The sequence below is a fragment of the Staurois parvus genome, unplaced genomic scaffold (genome assembly GCF_062004578.1).
Source record: "Staurois parvus isolate SC_StPar_1 unplaced genomic scaffold, SC_StPar_1.0 ptg000244l, whole genome shotgun sequence".
Taxonomy (NCBI): Eukaryota; Metazoa; Chordata; class Amphibia; order Anura; family Ranidae; genus Staurois; species Staurois parvus.
Window position 1 is genome coordinate 9,436,965 of NW_028318040.1, and position 21,134 is coordinate 9,458,098.

Consider the following 21,134-nt stretch of genomic DNA (forward strand, 5'->3'; position numbering starts at 1 on the left):
GGGAAGGAATCCGTGTATATGGGGGCAGTCTGTTGGGGGGGGGCAATCAGTGTATATGGAGGCAGTCTGTTGGAGGGGGGCAATCAGTGTATATGGAGGCAGTCTGTTGGAGGGGGCAATCAGTGTATATGGAGGCAGTCTGTTGGAGGGGGGCAATCAGTGTATATGGAGGCAGTCTGTTGGGGGGGGGGGCAATCAGTGTATATGGAGGCAGTCTATTGGTGGGGATCAGTGTATATGGAGGCAGTCTATTGGTGGGGATCAGTGTATAGTTGAAACTTGAAAAACTACAATATCGTGCAAAAGTTCATTTATTTCAGTAATGCAACTTAAAAGGTGAAATTAATATATGAGATAGACTCATTACATGCAAAGCAAGATAGTTCAAGCAGTGATTTGTCATAATTGTGATGATTATGGCTTACAGCTCATGAAAACCCCAAATCCACAATCTCAGAAAATTTGAATATTACATGCAATCAATAAAACAAGGATTGTACATAGAACAATATCGGACATCTGAAAAGTATAAGCATGCATATGTACTCAGTACTTGGTTCAGGCCCCTTTTGCAGTAAATTACTGACTCATTGCGGCGTGGCATGGAAGCTATCAGCCTGTAGCACTGCTGAGGCATTATGGAAGACCAGGATGCTTCAATAGCGGCCTTCAGCTCTTCTGCATTGTTTGGTCTCATCTTTCTCTTGGCAATGCAGAGTGTGCCTCTTCATTCTTCTTCCATACTCTGGGTCCTTGGTTTCCAAATGAGATGCAAAAGTTGTTCTCATCAGAAAAGAGGACTTTGGACCACTGAGCAACAGACCAGGTCTGTCTTTCTTTAGCCCGGGTAAGACGCTGCTGACGTTGGTTGTTGTTCAGTAGCGGCTTTATAAGAGGAATACAACATTTGACGCCCATGTCCAGGATCCGTCTGTGTGGTGGCTCCTGATGCACTGACTCCAGCCTCAGTCCACTCCTTGTGAAAGTCCCCAACACTTTTGAATGGCCTTTTCCTGACAATCCTCTCCAGGCTGCGGTCATCCCTGCTGCTTGTGCACCTTTTTCTTCCACACCCTTCCACATAACTTTCTATTAATGTGCTTTGATACAGCACTTTGGGAACATCCAACTTCTTTTGCAATTACCTTTTGAGGCTTTCCCTCCTTATGGAGGGTGTCAATCATGGTTTTCTGCACAACTGTCAGGTCAGCAGTCTTTCCCGTGATTGTGATTCCTACTGAACCAGACTGAGAGACCATTTAAAGGCTCAGGAACCCTGTGCAGGTGTCATGGCTTAATTAGCTGATTAGAGTGGGACACTTTGAGCCAAGAATATTGCACCTGTTCACAATATTCTAATTTTCTGAGATTGTGGATTTGGGGTTTTCATGAGCTGTAAGCCATAATCATCACAATTATGACAAATCACGGCTTGAACTATCTTGCTTTGCATGTAATGAGTCTATCTCATATATTAGTTTCACCTTTTAAGTTGCAGTACTGAAATAAATGAACTTTGACACATTATTCTAATTTTTTGAGTTTCACCTGTATATGAGGGCAGTCTGTAAGGGGGGGGGGGGAATCGATGTATATGGGGCAGTCTCTGTGGGGGGGAGGGAGATCACTCTGGGGGCTTTAGTCTGTGAATTGGAAGGAATTTACATCCCACCATACCCGGCATACACCCATCCACTCCCTGCAGAGACCTGACATCACCCAACACTCCCCATTACACCCATCACACCCCAACCCTGCCAGCACATCTCATAGATCTCACCCTACTATACTCTGCATATGAAAATCACATAAACCCTCCTGCACCTCTCACCACCCATCACACTCCACAATTCATGCTTACACCCATCACACCCTTCGTACAGCTATGGCTCCCCCATCACCCCCCATAATACACTGTATACACTCCTTCTTAATTGTCACCACCCTTTACACCCTAGTTGCTACTGTCACCATGCAACCTCTTTCTCACTGGGGAAGGGGGGAGGGGGGGTGCACAGTTTTTGTGTTGCCAAGGGCAGCACAAAACCTAAATACACCACTGGTTATTACACTTGGATATCAAACCCCTGGGAGGGCTTTCTTTTTAAACCTAAAGAGGCATTGGTTCATTCGGAACATCAGCTAGCATTACATCTTTTTATGGCCACTAAACTTAGCAAAAGCCTGGATGTTGCCCTTCTCAGTTTCGAATCGGTAAAATATTGTATGAACAACATTATGGTTAATGAAAAACTGATGGCTATTTTGTCAGACTCCCATGATAAATTTCTTCGGGTTTGCTAGCCTTGGATAGCAAGTGCCCATCCTTTGAGTTTTGATCATCTCCTCTTAGCAGTTTTACAGTGCTTGGTACATGGAACCCTTTGACCCCCGCCTCCTGGCTTGCTCTGATTCATCCTCCTTCCTAGTTTTTTTTTAACTTATTTCTTTCTAGCTTCATTTACTGTTACATAACCATGCAGCAGCCTGGCTCTCCAGCCGAGCACAGTTTAGACAGTTGTTGGATATATCTGTTGTGTAGATCTGACATGTTTTTTCTCTTCAATTTGTTACATAACATAATCTTGCATTCATAATTTTAGTTCCTAGGACATTATTTAAATTTCTTGTTGTGGCATTCCCAATGATTGTATACTTTTCAATATGCACTGGTTTTGCCATTGGTGCCTTATTTGTATTTCTGTGTTCTTCAGACCACAAGTTTTTGTTATAATTTTAAAAAAATTTTGTTATGTGACAAATGGCTTTGTTTAATGTGCTGTCAATAAATCTTTGTAAAAGAAAAAGTATAGAATTCTGCTAAAAGAAAAAGCCATGAGAAAAAGTCCCTAAATACTCGCATCACTTGTAATGTGTTTTCCAAGTGTAATAGTAAATCATGCATGAGGTAGACTTGCAAACATTTAATATTATTTGGCCTGTCTGCTAGGCAGCTGCTCAATAACTTAATTTTAATCAACTCTTAAATCTTGAACCAAGGATCTGGTTACTATAGATCCCTAATCCAGTGGATACTTGATAAAAAAAACTGACACTTCCTGACAGTTGGGAGGTTAAGTCACCTTGGGGAACTGTCCAGCTGTCCGTTTAGTATTTTTTTTTGTGCACCTAGTGTGACGATAGTGAGGTATGACGAACCCTAAAGTGTGTGCAGAGAATGAGGAAGTTGTGCTGAATATCATACCACCCTCATTTTGCCCAAAATTTTTAAAAGCTGGTGACAAAATGGTCAAATTAAAAACTAATGTCATGAAAGATGATACATTTCACAAAAAAGAAAATTCCAATTAGAAAGAATGCAGAGGAGAGTAGGAGAGAAGTTTCAGAATAGGTTTTGTCTTAAAGTGGTTATGAATACACATCTGAGATGCTCAGTTAGTGACCTATAAGTGAATTTCCCATAGTCAAATTCTAGGTATAATTCATAATTCCTACAGTTCCTTCCTAAAGACACCTTAAACCTTGTCATGTGGAAATATAGTTGTACCTAGAATAATGGCACTAATGGTGTGTCTACTGGATATATTAAAATATCTAGCACACCTTCAACACCCTCATACCCTTTGAGTGGTGACAGTTTTGCAATTAGCATCTGCGAGCTCTTGTTTTACCATTTAAACTATTAGGAAATACTAAAGATCATTTATGAGGGCCAGTGCCTCTTGCAACATTAAATTGGACTTCTTTTATAAGTGATCTGGACTGGTCACTGTACAAACCAGGTGGACTCTACCTAGCCTAAGTATATACTGTTCTCATTAGACATGTGCGATTCTTTTCGTTATGAATCAGGATTCAGACTAAATTTTCAGATTTACTTATTCAGATGTATCTGAAACTACAAATCACAATAGTAACAATAGCAAGTCAGTAAATAGCATAACAACATAACAAATGAATCTGAATCTTTCAAAATAAATTTAGAATATATGAATTGATTCTGAACAAATATACAACTCGAATCTGGATATATGAAATGGATTCCGAAAATGAATATGATGAAACAAAATGATTAACTTAATGATTGAATCTGAAACAAAACTAATTTTTTTCATCATGCACATCTCTAGTTCCCAATTAAACAATATTTGAAAAACTATCAAATAATATCAGATAAATCTCTAGCAAGAAATTAAAGAACTTCTTTGAAGAAGACACCATAATGTACACTCTGTTAGACATTTTTTTTAAAGAATTACTAAAGTCTAGATTAAAGAAAAAATAATAACGAACATGTTATACTCCTCTGCTCTGTGTAATGGTATTACACAGAGTGGCCCTGATCCTTCTCTTCTTGGGTCCCCCACCGGCGATCTTCGCTCCTTCTCTTCTTCCTGTGGTCCCACACTGCTATGGAGGCATGTAGTGTCTGCTCACTCATGAGCTGTGAGTTTATGGAGCCACACTCCATAGACACACAGAACGGGATATAGCCCCCTCCACTTCCTCTTCACTGCATTTGATTGCAATGGCTCCGGCTGCTAGAGTCCCTGTGTGAGAGGGCAGAAGAGATACAGCCATGCACATTGCTGGATCTGTTCTCCCCTCTCTTCCCCTTTACACAGGAAAGGGGGAGGACAGAGAAACTGAAAATGATTTTTACCTTATTGCAAGGAATGCATTAAGGTAAAAAAAACATTTTTATGTTTTAGTATCACTTTATATGTCAGAATTGCAACAGTGGATGCTGTATACTGTCCGTATTTCCATTTAAACACATGGTGGCCATCACCTGTGTGTTTAAAGGGATAATGGTTCAAAGAACGAAAGAGGAAGATCAGTTGCATTTGTTCTATCTCAGATAAGCCAAAGGTGTGAAGTACTTTCATCCAATGTCTCCTTTTGCTTCCATAACATGAAGGATTACTGTACCCTATTGTGAATATTCATACATAAACAAGGGCAGATCTTGGCTGCATGTGCAAATATAATCTGAGATCCTTTAAGGTCTAATGGCCAGGTTATGCTTGCATATGCAAATGTATTTAAAGGTCCTTCATTAACCTGCTGTAGCATTATATGCAGGGTCTGACATGTCAAAGAGAAGCATGAGTTCTGAGAAATAAGGTAATGACATGCTGCTTTTGCACTGTCAATTTCCCATATTTCAGGATCTTTCTTATACCTATAATATGCCAGGAATCCAGATTGCAGGTGGTCTTTCCTAAATGCAATGCACAGACCCCAGTCAATCAATAGACTTATGTTAGTGAGCTGTAGATAGAATATAAAAAACACTGAATCATGTCCAATATGCACATTAACTTTAGTTAAACTGCATATGTTAACAGTCATGTAATTACGGTATTAAGATATAGCTTCCAGGGATCCCTGGGTATATATACAGTATATTATGGTGGTGGGTTATCTATGATTGACACAATGGTGCTATGGCATAATTTTAAAAAAGTGATGTTTGCTTTAAATATCCATTGGCGCAGGAGAGGTAACATTTTTGAGCATGTGATTGGATAATTGGAACAAACTTAACCACAGCTTCCTTCACATTTGTAAACCACTTCTATGATACCAGTTTCTAAGATGTAACATGAAGATGTTGGGACTGTGTTATAATTTGGTGTACAGTATATGTTAAAATCACAACATATTTTGTGTGGCAACTGATCTGCATTACTTTTGACTTTTGGTTAAAAGCTAATACTCTGATCATGCAAAGTTCATAGCCACAAAGCAAATATCTGCTCGGATAACGTAATATGCTCCAGTCAGTTGACGTTATCCAGAAAGTTCATAGGTTGATCTGACAGATCAGATCCAAGGTCTTCTCGCAAATGTGCAAATCTATGCAATACAACATTGTGTAGCAAAAGTTCAACCACTGGTAAAGAATTTTTTTTTCTCAATGTAGCTTTGAGTGGGAGTGTCCTGAGAAAGCAGCTGTTATAATGCACAAATTTGGTTGAACATTTCTTTTGCTAACAAGAAGATATTAATTTAACAATGAGTACTACAGAAAAGGTAAGAATTTTGCATTTCGGCTATTACATACCTCTCATAACTTTTTGCTTAATATTCTTAGAATTAGTTATGGCATGAAAATCGCAGTAAATGTTCCCTCCTTGGCAAAAAAAAAAAATCCTGGAATATAAATCAGTTTTAAATTTGTATAAAGTAATATTGCTAATTAAGTACATATACAATATCTTCAGCTCTTAATAGATATTTTCATTTTTTCTCTTTCCCTTTTGACTCTGAATACACTTTCCAACCCCTCCTTCCCAACCCAACTGATTTCATACCCTTTATCCCCCCTTACCACTTTACCCTTTATCCTCCTTTTCTTCCCTCTTTTTTGTTTCCCTCACCCCTTAAAATTTGCACCTGATCCCCCTTTCTAATATTACCTATCACACATTCAGTCTATACCATACCTTTTCTATACTAGTTTAAAAAGCACACTATGGGTTAAACGCTCTATCAGGGGCGGACTGACCATTCGGAAACTCAGGCACTTCCCGAGGGCCCGGGGTCAGTAGGGGGCCCCATGAGATGCCCCTGGTACCTTTTTCATAGGCTTTTTTGAGTTTGGGCAAGGACACAGGGGCCCCATGATCCCCTATTGCCCAGGGGCCCCATGAGTTGTCAGTCTGCCCCTGCGCTCTATAAATATCTCGCAGGTACTCTCTTGTCACTAAACCTGGTAACTTGTCAGTATGGTTCTATACTGCTATTTCAAATATCTTTTATGTTGACATCAGTGTACTATGCTTTTATGTTACAGAGTTGTAGGATTCCCATTGTACTAAAAATTAATAAAGAATTTACAAAAAAGAATGAATTTTCACTGGAATATTGTTGTTTTTCTGTTTTGAAAAAATGTTTTTCATGTGCAATTGATAGTCTATCAATAGCACAATATCCATATCAATATATATCTAATCTAACTAAGCTACTGATGCTATCTTGTGGGTTTGCAAGCAATATCTCAGTGTTCAAATCCATGTGCTTTCAGGGAAACAGTATCTGAATTGAAGACTAATACAGACCAGCTCAGGGCCTACTTTTGAATGACTCTTTTAACAACTGCACCAAGTAAGCTCTTTTATAGCGGTGTGTATGTTTTGCTTATAGGTTATTAAATGTAAAGCAGCTGTGGCTTGGGCCCCAAATCAGCCACTGGAAATTGAGGAGATTGAAGTACAACCACCAAAAGAAGGTGAAGTTCGGATTAAGGTAATTTTGTTATTTGTTGGCTAGCTATATAGCAGTCTCTTTAACCAGTTGCCGCCCGGCCTATAGCCAGATGGCAGGCCGGGCGAACAGCTCGTCCCGCCGGGTGGATGCTATATGGCGTCCTTTCCGGAGTGCATTGTGAATGCCCACAGGGCCACGCTGCAGCGCGATCTGTCACTGGCCGTGTACCTCGGAAAAGGCCAATGACAGATCTGTGTACTGGTCCCGTTGCCAGTACCATGTGACCTGCTGTGACCAATCACAGCAGGTCACATGACCGTTGTATACAATGAATGGCTTCCTTTAATGCCATCCATTATATACAAGTGTGTCTAGCTGTGAATGGTCACAGCGATCACATGCACAAGCTGGGCCAATCACAGCCCAGCTGTGTCATGTGATCAGCTGTGGCCAAATCACAGCTAATCACAAAAAAAAAAACCCTGAATGAATCAATTTCATTCAGGTAAATGCTTGCTTACAGCAAAGTAATTCTTTGCTATAAGTAAATTGTGTAAAAAAAAAAAAAATACTGATCACTTCCCCAAAGTAGTACAATGTTACTATGGTAACATTATACTACTTTGGTCATAGTGGAATATGAAAAAAAAATCTTAAAAAAAAGAGAATTTTTTTATAAAAAATAAAAAAATATATAATTTTTTTTTTCGTACTGTTGCCAGTCAGTGTCCCTGATCACCACCATGCCAGTTATATGATGACGTTGTACTGCACTGGTGACAGTATGTAAAAAGAAAATTGTGAAAATCATTTTATTAATTTCTCCATTTTCTGAAAAATTATGACAAAAAAATTACAACTTCAAAAAACTCTCCATGCCTGTTATGAAATACGTTGGACTGTCTACTTTGCAAAAAGGGGTCATTTGGGGGATATCTGTACTGTTCTGACATTCTTGGACCTCAAGAAATTAGATTGGCCGTCAGTACTTCAGGATTGATCAATTTTCAGATCTATACCATAGTTTGTGGACTCTATAACTTTCCTACAAACTAAATAATAAATACTAATTTGGGTCATTTTCACCAAAGACATGTAGCAGAATACATCTTGGTCTAAATTTTTGAAGAACAATTATTTATTTGCAAACTTTTCAAGTATAAAAAAATTAATAAATAAGTATTTATAATGTTTTTCCATGAATCATTTTTATTGAAGCATAATGCAGAGAGAATACACAAATAAAACAGGATGCAGTGTCATTACAATTCAGACAGAAGTTAAAATGTTACTAAACCCACAACAGTAAAATCAGTCTGTAAAGCATGCTTGTTATACTCACTGTAGAACCTAAGGGGTTAATCCTCTGCATTGTATAAAAAGGCTGTTTGATCCTGACTTCTCTGATCCTCCCCTTCTTCTACTGTCTCAAATCCATCTGTTCACAATACAGAGTTCTAGGAGTCGCTCTGCACATGTTCAGTTTAGTATGTATTGCTAGAGAGTTTTTTTTCTTTTCTTTTTGGAAAGTACATGTGGTCAGCACAGGGCCAATCAGCACTGTCGAGACAGAGGATCAGGGGTTATGCAGCCTCATAGGACAGTCAGAGCAGAATGAAAACTTCTCCAAGATTAACCAGTGCTCGGCTGGACACTGATAGAAGTTAAAAGACTTCTATAATCTGCTGATGAAAAAAGGTGTTTAGCAGTTTATATTTACTAAAATAACTGTATTTTGATGTTCTGTGTACTGTGGAAGACCAGATATAGTGAATGCAGAGTCATAGATTTAGCAACACTTTAACAATGTCTAATAGGAGTGACTTGCTGTACAGAGGGCAGCAAGAGTCACAGATAACCAATGTTTTGCATTGCATTTCTAGTTTTACAAGGTGAGGGTTCACATATACTTTAGGTTATACAGTATGAGCATAAAAGATGACGCATAAAGATACATAGCATTGGAAAGCTGTAATTTCAATGTAATTTATCCTGTACAATGCAAATCCATATCTAAACATATGTTCATTTTGTAACCAAGCAATTTTGAAAACCCACTTTTACTTTTGTTTTATAATATGTTTAGATGGTAAGCACAGGAATATGTCGAACAGATGACCATGCAATCCATGATGTATTTCCAGGGTTGAATTTTCCTGTTATTTTGGGCCATGAAGGAGCTGGAATAATTGAAAGTGTTGGAAAAGGAGTAACTGGATTAAAACCAGGTATTTAAAAATCTTTAGGAACATACATGACATTACCTTGCAGGGGAATTTTTTTTTCTTTCTTGCGGTTTACTACCGCTTTAATAACCCTTTCACACTGACGTCTTATTGGACCATCCATAGCTCTCTATGGACCGGCATCCAATCCAATCCTGTATACTAAAAACAGACGGATGGGGATCCAATCCTTGTCTGATCTGATGACAGTCAGATGGAAATGGACAGGCAGTCCATTTCCATTGTATTGCCCCAAAGAAAACAGTGGGCAGCTGTCATCCACTTGCTCAGTGGTGATCATCGGAGAGATCCCCGCTGAGCAAGCAGATCCACTGATGGATCCGCCCCATCTGAAAGGGACCTTATATTTAGGATTTACTGTATATAGTGCCAACTATTTGTGCAGCCTTTACAAAAATTAAGTACATATGAACAAAAACATAATTATCTTACTCTTTCCATAATAATGATTAAATCGCTTATAAGAAACTGATGGCCATTATTCCAATTACGTTTTTGTTCACGTTTGACGATTTTATCTAATATTATACATTAAGAGTACTATATACATTTATTTTACTGTTTATGCTTGATCACTGGTTAGAATTGATTTAGCTTTTCTGATCTTTCTGTAAGTCCATTGGCGTCCCATTGATCTTCAATAAAATGGTGGATGTACTTAAAGTCCATTGTGAAAATGGCATTTGGACTTCAATAAGATGGCAACCGTATTATTCTCTATGCTTTGTCCCTATATACATTGTTTTCTTTAGGAAAATCATAGGCAAAATGGCCACAGGACTTTAACACTATAGAAGCTCGTTACAACTTCATTTGTGAATATTTGGAACTTGTATATATATGAGACATGTTACTGTCAGCACCCTTAGAAGTCTTAGAGTGCTGACGTTACGCCGCTGCATGGATTTGCATATGGTGGCCATCTTTGTACATTTTTATCTGGCTGCCTATTGTTATGTTTGACACTTCAAATTTTTATAAAAGGTACTACACTATAAAAACATCTCTGGATCCTGTGGTGAGCATTTTTCTGCCACATCCTTGCTGCCCTTAGGATAACGATAACACCTTTGATGCCATCACCATAGAGTTATGACCTTTAAAGGGACCATTCCATCCAGATGGAGGCCATGATCTGTTTCCTGAGAATTAACATAATGCAGTTGTGCTGACTGTAATTTAGGTAGTCATACCCTCTGGTGAGTGCAATGTTTTTGGTGGTGGTTCACACCATGAAATAGAATATCACTGGACCAGAATCCACTTGGATGCACATGATAAAGAGAACACATGAACACTTATTTTGGTTGAGATTGCTTTTATTTTTATCTTTATTTGTACACATATTTATCCATATTTGGAAGATTTATTGTTATACATATGGTTGTTTAAAGAGATAGTGATTACAATTTCATGTTGGTATAATCCCAATTTAAAGGGATAGAGATTACATCTTTTAAATTGGCTCTAGAGGCTCGAGGTTTTTTACCTTCATGTATTCTATGCATGAAGGTAAAAACCTTCAGTGTGCAGCGCCCCCCCCCCCCCTCCAACTCCCCCCCAATCCTTACTTGAGCCCCCTCCAATCCAGCAATGTTCACAATAGCCTCGGCTGCATGGGAATTCACCCTCCTTATTGGCTGAGACAGCAGCCCCTTGGTTCCCGCTTCTGTCAATCACACCCAGTGAGGCAATGAGGAGAGACCTGGTGGTGGGCTGGAGCCACGGCTCTATGTGTCTTACGCATGCATAGAGCAGCAGCTCAGGGACGAGCATGCAGCGGTGCCCCCAGGGCAAGCAGCTTTCTCTGGGGGCACTGCTCGAGGAGGAGGAGCCAGGAGCGCCAGTGGGAACCCAAAAAGATGAGGTTCAGGGTAGCTGTGTGCAAAACTACTTCACAGAGCAGGTAAGTATGACATGGATTCTTCTGGAAACTCGACCATGTATCATTGCATTGTACTCCTTCGTAACAACCACACTATCTTTTTCCAGTCCAGCCTGTATTTTTCCTGAGGTTACCTGAGGGTTTCTCTTTGTACACTGAACAATTCTTCTCGCAGTTGTGGCTGCAATCTTTCTCGGTCTACCTGTACCTGGCTTGGTATAAAGAGACCCCCGAATTTTTCACCTCTTAATAAGTGATTTAACAATACTGACTGGCATATTCAAGGCTTTGGACATCTTTTTAAAGTTCTATTACCATGTTATGCTGGTCGTTTTACAGTTCTTTTCTGCATGGCTCAGTATCTAGCCTGCTCAGTGCATCCACATTAGAGCTAACAAACTAATTTATACACAGACGCTAATTGCAATTTAAAAAGCCACAGTTGTGGGAAATTACCCTTTAATTGCCATTTTTACCCATGTGTGTGTGTCACCTTGTGTGTCTGTACCAAGGCCAAACATTTTAGGGTAAAACTTTTGATCAGGGCCATTTGGGTGATTTCTGTTATCATTGTAGCGCTCACCCCCACAGGAGCCACTGAGTATTGGGGCCCCTTCACCCTGCACGGCCAGGCTCCAAGCTTTTTCCAACTTCCACTCAGCATCAGTAACCAGTCCATGAGCCTTTTTTTGTTGTTTTACATGGGGATAAACAACTTGGATAGGGTCTAGGGAATGCCCAACTTGATTTGCACCACTCTCCACTCTCTTGGCCTCCGAGACTCTGCTCTCTCCTGATTCTCCTCCTACCTATTGCAGCGTTCCTTCAGCATTACCTATAGCTCTGTCTCCTACTCTCCACTTCCTCTTTCTGTAGGGGTCCCTCAAGGTTCTGTCCTTGGACCCATTCTCTTCTCTATCTATACCTCTTCCCTTGGTCACTTGATAACGCCCATGGCTTTAAGTACCATCTCTATGCTGATGACACACACATCTATCTTTCTACTCCTCACCTCACCTCTTCACTCTCCTAAATGCATTACTAAGCTACTAAGTGACATATTGGCATGGATGTCACTCCTCTTCCTCAAACTCAATCTTTCCAAAACTGAGCTCATACTATTCCCCCCAGCCCGTGCCCCCTCCCCTGACTTATCCATCAAGATCCATAATACGACTATCAGTTCCTCCCCTCATGCCAGGGTACTAGGTGTAATCCTAGACTCCCATCTGTCAGCCCCAAATCCAATCACTGTCCAAATCTTGTAGACTTCACCTCTGCAACATCTCCAAGATACACCTGTTCTTAACCTCTGAAACTACTAAGCAACTTATTCACTCCCTGGTTATCTCTCACCTTGACTATTGTAACTCCCTCTTCATTGTCCTACCTAATCACATGCTATCCCCTCTTCAGTCTATCATGAATGCTGCTGCCAGACTCATCCACCTTACTAACCGTTTTGTATCTGCCACCCCTCTCTGCCAATCCCTCCACTGGCTTCCCATTGCCCAACAAATAAGATTCAAAACATTAACAATAACATATAAAACCATTTATAACTCTGCCCTAAATTACATCACCAATCTTGTCTCAAAATATCAACCAAACCATCCCCTCCGCTCCTCCCACGACCTCCTGCTCTCTAGCTCCCTTGTCTGCTCCCCCCATGTTCAACTCCAGGACTTTTCCAGAGCCTCCCCATCCTCTGGAACTCTCTGCCCCAATCTATCAGACTATCGACTACTCTGCACACTTTTAGGCGATCTCTGAAAACCTCTCTCTTCAGGGAAGCCTATCCTGCCTTTAGCTAATAACGGAATCTTCTATTCCTCCTACCAGTCCATCCCCCACAGTTATTATCTTTTGTACCACCAGCTCCTCCCTCTTAGATTGTATATATATATATATATATATATATATATATATATATATATATAAAAATTATCAAACAGATATGTTACAATTATCATATTCAAAGCTTACAAGCACCAGCAAATAGCAGCAAAATTTGGCAAAGAAAAGAAAAAAGATAAAGAAGCACATCTAGAAGCAAAACGTGATTCTTATCCATTATAGTGGTCAAGCCACTCTTGGGCAGCCTGCTGAGGGTCACAAAAATGAGCTTCATCTTCATATATTATTTTTAAGCTGAGCAGGATAGATCATGGAATATGATAACTTTAATTGTTGCAGTCTCTTTTTTAACTCTTGAAAATTTGCTCTACGCGTTGTGTTTCAGGTGAGAAATCAGAAAAGCATATAATTTTTGCACAATTATAGTGGATTTCCTTCATCATTCTAGCCCTGTGGAGGATATTCTCTTTATCTCTGTAGTTTAGTAACCAAATAAGAAAATATCTAGGAAGGTTACCCAGTGTCAGCGAGTGGCAGGGAACCCTATGTGCATGTTCAACAGTAAGAAAAGAAGACACATACTCTTTGCCAAAGGTCTCCAACAGCCAATGCTGTGCAAATGTAACCAGGTCTTCACTCTCCACATTTCCAGGGAGACCAACCACCCTTATATTATTTTGTTGCAGTCTTTTTTCGAGATCCCCCACCCAGCTCAGCAGTAAGAGTGGCAACAGAGTCTTCAATATCGCTAACACGATATTCCAATTCAGTAGTGCATTCCCGTACTTTCTGTATATCATGCTGAATCAGTGCAATGTCCTCACTTACTACCTGAGTCTGCCCAGTAAGTGCAAGAATGGAATCAGAGCATTGCTGAACTGTGGCAATTACAGCCCTTAAAGCAGGTTTTGGAGTCTCTTCATCCACCCTTGGGCCACAATATGTGTTAAGTCCCACTGCATAGCTGCTCAGAATTTGAGTGGAGTCACTGTCCATTACTTGCTGAAGAGGGCCCCTGCCCAGCGATTGCTAAGTAAGATCACAGCTTGCTGTTAGCTGGCTAAGGTTGTGACTCATAGCTTGCTGAGTAGAATAACAAGTCATGGATTTCTGAGTTGGATCCAAGCAGGCTGAGCATTCTGACTGAGAAGCCAGCAAGACAGGAGTAATTACATCATGTTATGGTTGCATTTGTGAAATGTCGGAGGTGAGGACACAGCTAGAGGTGGACATTTGCTGACACTTATCTTCATCTGAGTCCTTAGATAGACTATATTGTCTAGCACAGTGTTTCTCAACCTTTTTCCAGTCAAGGCACCAAAATTATGGTAAATTCTAAAGGCACCCCTAATAGTTGTACTAATAATTGCAGCATCCACAAGTAGGACACCCAACATTAGAGATGTTTTATTCTTACAAAGCAAATACACTCTGCACACTGGTACTGAATAGCATTCCAACATTTGTTCTCCCTAATTTTCTATTGATCATGCAGCTAATGTGGGCCCAGTGCTAACAGAGAGGAGCAGGGGGGGTCAAACCAGGATGCGGTGCAGGTGCTATATGTCCTGCTTATGTCCTGCTTATCAAATGATGTCATCAGTTGTTAAGACGTTGGTAGCTGGCCCACATGGCACCCAAGGTTGTAAAGTTGCACAATGAAAACCTACTGCTTTGGGTAACAAAAAGGCAGGGCTGATCCTCCCACTGGCTTGTACAGGATTTTTGGGAAATTTGGGGTAATTTTTAGCTCATAGGGCTGGTCTAGCAAACCACTCCTAACAAGCGGCTGCAGACTCTTTAGACTTCTCTGTTCTAGTTATTCTGGATGTATGGAGCTGCTGTATAATGTTAGTGCTGTCTCTAATGGATGTCTCTCTCCCCTCATTTGTCATGACCACTGCCATTCCCTCCTTCTATCTAGTCATGACCTCTAATAAGCAACAAACAGCAAACAATCAAGCAAGCAGGCAGTGGTCAATAATGAACAATAATGAAAAATGTCAAGTCAAAAAGCAAAGAAGCAGCAGGATTACAAACAAAAGAACTACAATCAGCAATCAGGCAGGCAAGCAACCAGAGAACAGTAGGGCACACCAAGCAGGCAGATTGTGAGACCCAGCAAGTAGGCAGATGGATGAATAGATGGATGGAATGGATGGACTGGATGGACTGGATGAGCAGTGGGCAGATGAGCAAATAAGCAGATGAGCAGAAGGTCAAGCACACAGGTTCAAAAGATACAGGCTTCAAAATAGGAAGTAGCAAGCTGAATAATAGCTGACAAACCAGCAGACTGGCAGATGGGCACAACAATAGATAAAGCGATGACTAGCAGATCGAGAACCCATGTTTCTAGGCTCCCAGGCTTCCAAGCTTCCTGGCTTCCAAATGGCAGTATACTGGGACACCACTAAGAACACTGCTACAGGTCCCAGATGAAGCACAGTAAAGTGGGGCCGAGCCAAACAGAGCAGAGTAGAGAGGCAGAGTGAAGATAGGCCCACCGGCACACAACACACATGATGATGGATGATGATAGTGATCTGGCTGCCAATGCTGGACAGTGCAGACCTGTGGTATAGGGCACAAGCTGATCAACACACCCAGGCTTAAAGTGGTTATAAAGCCTAAATATTTTTTGCCTTAGTGCATTCCTTGCATTAAGGTAAAAAACATGTAGGCATCGATATCGGCATCTCACCCCCCTTATACTTACCTGAACCCTCATTCGATCCAGCACTGTGCAGGTCTGCAGCTCTTCTCTTCCCACACTTCTGGGTCTCACAGGCTTTGCTGAGGCAGCAAGAGCCTTTGGCTCCCACTGCATTCAATCAAAGTGACAAGGGGGCAGGGCAGAGTCTGTGTCAATGGATGCAGCAGCAGGGCTGAGGAGTGAGCCTGCATGAGTACCCTCATGGGAAGCAGAACTGGGGGCCCTTGGTGGAGGGGAGGAGCCAGAACCACCGGTGAGGGACCTGAGAAGGGAAGGTTCAGGGCTGCTCTGTGCAATTCTATAAGTATAGATATGTTTGTTATTAAAAAAAAAAGTTTCCTTTACAACTGCTTTAAAATCCACTAAGGACAGTACAAACGTCTGACAGAAGAGGGAATCAGGAGCTGTTTCAGCAGTACCAGAGCCGAACAAAGTCGGCATTCTGTGTCAGCCACGTCGATCCAGGATAATTTTTGCTCACCCTCTCTCTCTCATCCACTCAACCTCTCTCCCACTCCCCCTTTCTCTCCCCTCTTTCTCCCCCCCCTCACCCTCTCTCTCTTCCCTGCTCACCCTCTCTCTCTCACCGTCTCTCTCTCTCACACCCCCTCTCTCTCCCCTCTCACCCTATCTCTCTCAACCCCTCACCCTCCCCCTCCCCCCTCACCCTCCCTCTCTCCCCCCTTCTCTCCTCCCTCTCTCTCTCTCCCCCTCCCCCCTCTCCCCCCCTCTCTCACCCCCTCACCCTTTCTTCCCAATATCTCTCTCACCCCCTCTTTCTCTCCCCCCTCTCTCTCCCCCTCTTCCCCCCCCCTCTCTCTCTCTCACCCCCTCACCATTTCTCTCACTCCCCCCTCACCTTCTCTCTCTCACCCCCTCAGCGTCTCTCTCTCCCCCCTCTCTCACCCCTTCTCCCTCCCACTCCCCCCACCCCTTTCTCTCTTTCCTCTCTCTCTCTCTCTCTCTCTCAACCCCCCCATCTCCCCCCCTCTCTCTCCCCCTGCTCACATGCAGGCAGGGGGAGCAGAGTGGACACAGACTGACAGATTCCAGTAAGTGAGTGCCAGCTCCCAACACACATGTCCGGTACTCACGGAAAGGTCCCGGTCTGCTCTTTTGATCGGGACCTTTCCCGATCATGTGACTGCCATGACGATGTGTCACGGCGGTCACATGATCCCTAAACCCCGCCCCACCTCCCTTCTGAAAGTCTTAAAGGGCCGGGAGGCGCTGGCGGGAAGGGGTTAAAAGCAGCCTACTAATTGGATAAATTAATTAAAAAAAAACTTCAAGCACCAAAAAATATAATTATGGATAAACTTAAAGCAGAGCTCCACCCATAAGGGGAAGTTCCACTTTAATGCATTGTCCCCCACTCCACGTTAAGGATTGGCACCTTTTGGGAGTGGAGGGGGGGAGCCTAAGGCGATCAGAAGCTGTAGTTGTCCTCCCCCATCCCTCCCCATAGTTTTCTGGGAAAAGTGACAGGTCCCAGAAGACCGCGTGACCATTCAGAAAGCGCAGCGCTACTCGCGCATGCGCAGTGGTCACCCGGCTGTGAAGCCGCAAGCTGTCACAGCAGAGTGTCCACACTGAAGATGCCGGTGCCGCGGAGAGAAGACGGCCGGTGAAACCAGCCATAATGAGGACACTGCAGGACCGAGGGACAGGTAAGTGTCTGTAGTCTAAAAGTCAGCAGCTACAGTTTTTGTAGCTGCTGACTTTTATTTTTTTTTTAATCAGCTGGAACTCTGCTTTAAGCTGATCAATGGCTGTCAAGGCCAAAGTACCAGTTATGGCTGTTAAATCATTGTCAAGTGCACCATAAGACTTTTATCTAACAAACTTGATTTGATACATTAACCATGTAATAATAAAACATAAAATGAATATTGCTGTTTGAAATTTAAGCTGAAATTACACATGAAATGTACAAATATTTGTTATTGTTTTTAGGAGATAAAGTTATTCCACTTTGCCTTCCTCAATGTGGAAAGTGCAGCTCTTGTCTCAATCCAAAGAGCAATTTTTGCTTTCATTCACAGTAAGTATTCATAAATATACACTGTTCAGTATATCTCATATCTATGTCCATGGCCACAAGAACTTAATTTTTTTTAAATAAAAAATAAAATAAAAAGAAAGAGTGCATAACCATAGCGGTGCTGGATTCTCTCACTGGATTTTCACAGCACTTACTCGGAATTCAGCATTAGTATTGCTGTGTCTTGTAGTACCACAGACACTTTTTTCTATTTTTATTGATTTTTGCATCACTTTGCTATATTATTGGATGAACACATGTTTATGCATCATATCACCTAATCACTTTATTGATATTACATTTACACACATTTTATTTTGAGTTTTCTATATTTATTGCACCAATGATGCTATTTAATATTTAGCGCTGCACTTTATTCATTTATATACTTTATGTAGAATAAAAGTTAAACAATGTGTAATCTTTTAAAAGCAAATCTTTTAAAAACACTAAAAAGTACATTGTTATCTGTTAAAAGGTATCTAAAGTTTTATCAAAAACTAACAAGAGGTTTTGCCTGGAGTTATGCTTTACCTATCAAGAAGATTAACAAGAAGTTACATTATTATGTTACTATAGCAATACACTTCTTTAAACAGCAACATTTGTAAATGACAAGACCTAACTATTGTTTATGATACTTTGTTTTCATTTTAAATATAGCTTTTCTGAATCACAGAATGTAATGCTTGACAAGACATCAAGGTTTTCATGCAAGGGAAACGTTGTATATCATTTTTTGTGGACCAGCACCTTTTCGGAATATATTGTGATGCCTGCTGAGTCGGTTGCAAAGATTGATGATGGAGCACCCATGGAGAAGGCCTGTCTTTTTGGATGTGGCTTTCCCACAGGTTATGGATCTGCTGTCAATACTGCTAAGGTAAATTTATTAATCTTTAGACCTGTTTGATTTAATTCAATTGCAAGCCTCATTTAATGCATTTTTGGCTATGAAAGCATCCATACATTGCTAACATGGTAAATATTTCAAGCAAAAAATGCATACAGTACTATTGAAAATTCAACAGGGATCCCCTCGGGATAAATCCATTGAGTCATTTTCATATTCCTTCAATGCCAATGTTCGAAAGTATTATTATTATTATTATTTTTAAGTGCCATCAACTAGAGTCAGAGTCCTAGTGACTTGATGAATGAGAGCTCTAAAAAGAAGTCTGCTTTGTGCTAGTCTTGGGAGATTCTCCAGTGTCATCCCCACAGCTGTAGTCAATGTGTCTAACCACCTAGTAGTCAGTCTCTCTCTTCGCCTGGTTCTTTCTATCTTCCAAAACATTATTTTCTTCTCCAGTGATCCCTCTCTTCTGATAGTGTGACCAAAATAGGACAGTTGCGACTTCATCATTTTGGCTTCTAGTGACATAGCTGGTTTGATCCCTTCCAAAATCGATCCATTCGTTCTATGGGCTATCCACAGCACAAATAAAATCCTTCTCCAGCACCAAAGCTCAAATGAGTCGATCTTCTTTCTATCCTGTTTCCAGCTTTCGCAACCGTAATTGACAACTGAAAAAATGAGAGCATAGACAAGTCTGATCTTTGTTTCCAGTGTAATTTCTTTGCATTTAAAAACTTTGTTGAGCATCTTCATATCAAAGTATATAGAGTATCTCATTAATTGTGTGACTAAGGTATATTTTCATTGATCAGTACCTTTGATCATTGGTATCATAGAATTTTTATGTTGGGCACAGGACTGTGAGGATCTTGCTGCTTCTGAAACAGGTGGTCAGAAGACAATAAGAATATGCTGCAGAAAGGGAGTAATACATTAGGTTAATGTTAAACTCAGGGTGTTTATTTTAACTTCTATTTTTAACGTTGCCATTAGGTGTTAGGAGGTTAATGTTGGGCGGAGAGACGGTTAAGAGTTAGGGCTTACTTTGGGTTTATGTTAGGGGTTAGTTGGAGGGCAACTTAGGGTCAGGTTAAGTGTTCTGGCTGAAGGGTTGAGTGCTAAGGTTGAGAAAAGGGTTAGGTGTTGAAGATTAACCACTTGGTAACCATGCTATAGCCGAATGACAGCTACAGCGCAGTTACCCAGTTCTAGGAGGGTGGCATATGACGTCCTGCCAGAATGCGCCCTCCCGTACGCCCCCCCGGGGGTGGGCACCCGGCGATCTCCATGATCGCTGTGTCCTACGGACAATGACACAGCAGATCACTGGGTAAATACAGTTGCCTGTTATCAGCTGCGATTTCCTCATGCTGTCACAGCGTGAGGAAAGTAATGCCAATAACCGGCAATTGTCAGAGGATGGATCGCCACTGATCAGGTTAAGTGTTCTGGCTGAAGGGTTGAGTGCTAAGGTTGAGAAAAGGGTTAGGTGTTGAAGATTAACCACTTGGTAACCACGCTATAGCCGAATGACGGCTACAGCACAGTTACCCAGTTCTGGGAGGGTGGCATATGACGTCCTGCCAGAATGCGCCCTCCCGCACGCCCCCCCGGGGGTGGGCACCCGGCGATCTCCATGATCGCTGTGTCCTACGGACAATGACACAGCAGATCAATGGGTAAATACAGTTGCCTGTTATCGGCTGCGATTTCCTCACGCTGTCACAGCGTGAGGAAAGTAATGCCGATAACCGGCAATTGTCAGAGGATGGATCGGCACTGATCATCAGGGTACTGATGATCAGTGACGCGATGATCAGTACACAGCAGTGCCGCCCACCAGTGCCCAGCGGTGCCAGCCACCTGTGCCCAGCAGTGCCAGTCACCTGTGGCCATCAGTGCCCATAAGTGCCACCCACCTGTGCCCATAAGTGCCACCCACCAGTGCCCATCAGTGCCCCCCATCAGTGCCGCCAGTCAGTGCCGCCAGTCAGTGCTGCCCATCAGTGCCTCCTATCAGTGCCCATCAGTGTCGCCTATCATTGCAGCATCATCAGTGCCGCCTATCAGTGCTGCCTATCCGTGCAACCTCATCAGTGCCCATCAGTTCTGCCTATCAGTGCCCATCAGTGCTGCCTATCAGTGCAGACTCATTAACGCACATTAGTGAAGGAGAAAAATGACCTGTTTGCAATATGTTATAATAGAAACAAAAAAACTTTTTTTTCAAATTTTTTGCTATTTTTTTGTTTATAGCTCAAAAAATAAAACACCCAGTGGCAATTACATATCACCAAAAGAAAGCTTTATTTGTGTGAAAAAAATTATAAACATTTCATATGGGTATAGTG

The 21,134-nt window shown here is 41.5% G+C and overlaps 1 protein-coding gene across 1 annotated transcript in view; it reads left to right on the forward strand.

The window, feature by feature from the left end:
• Positions 1-5,868: 5,868 nt before the first annotated feature.
• The window catches only part of LOC149459869 (alcohol dehydrogenase 1-like), a 29,577-nt gene continuing 14,311 nt past the window's right edge, over positions 5,869-21,134 (forward strand). The window contains exons 1-5 of the mRNA XM_089680563.1: positions 5,869-6,000; positions 7,114-7,215; positions 9,263-9,404; positions 17,837-17,924; positions 18,588-18,807. Coding sequence (XP_089536689.1) covers positions 5,983-6,000; positions 7,114-7,215; positions 9,263-9,404; positions 17,837-17,924; positions 18,588-18,807 — 570 coding nt within the window. The 5' untranslated portion in view covers positions 5,869-5,982. The remainder of the gene's footprint in view (positions 6,001-7,113; positions 7,216-9,262; positions 9,405-17,836; positions 17,925-18,587; positions 18,808-21,134) is intronic.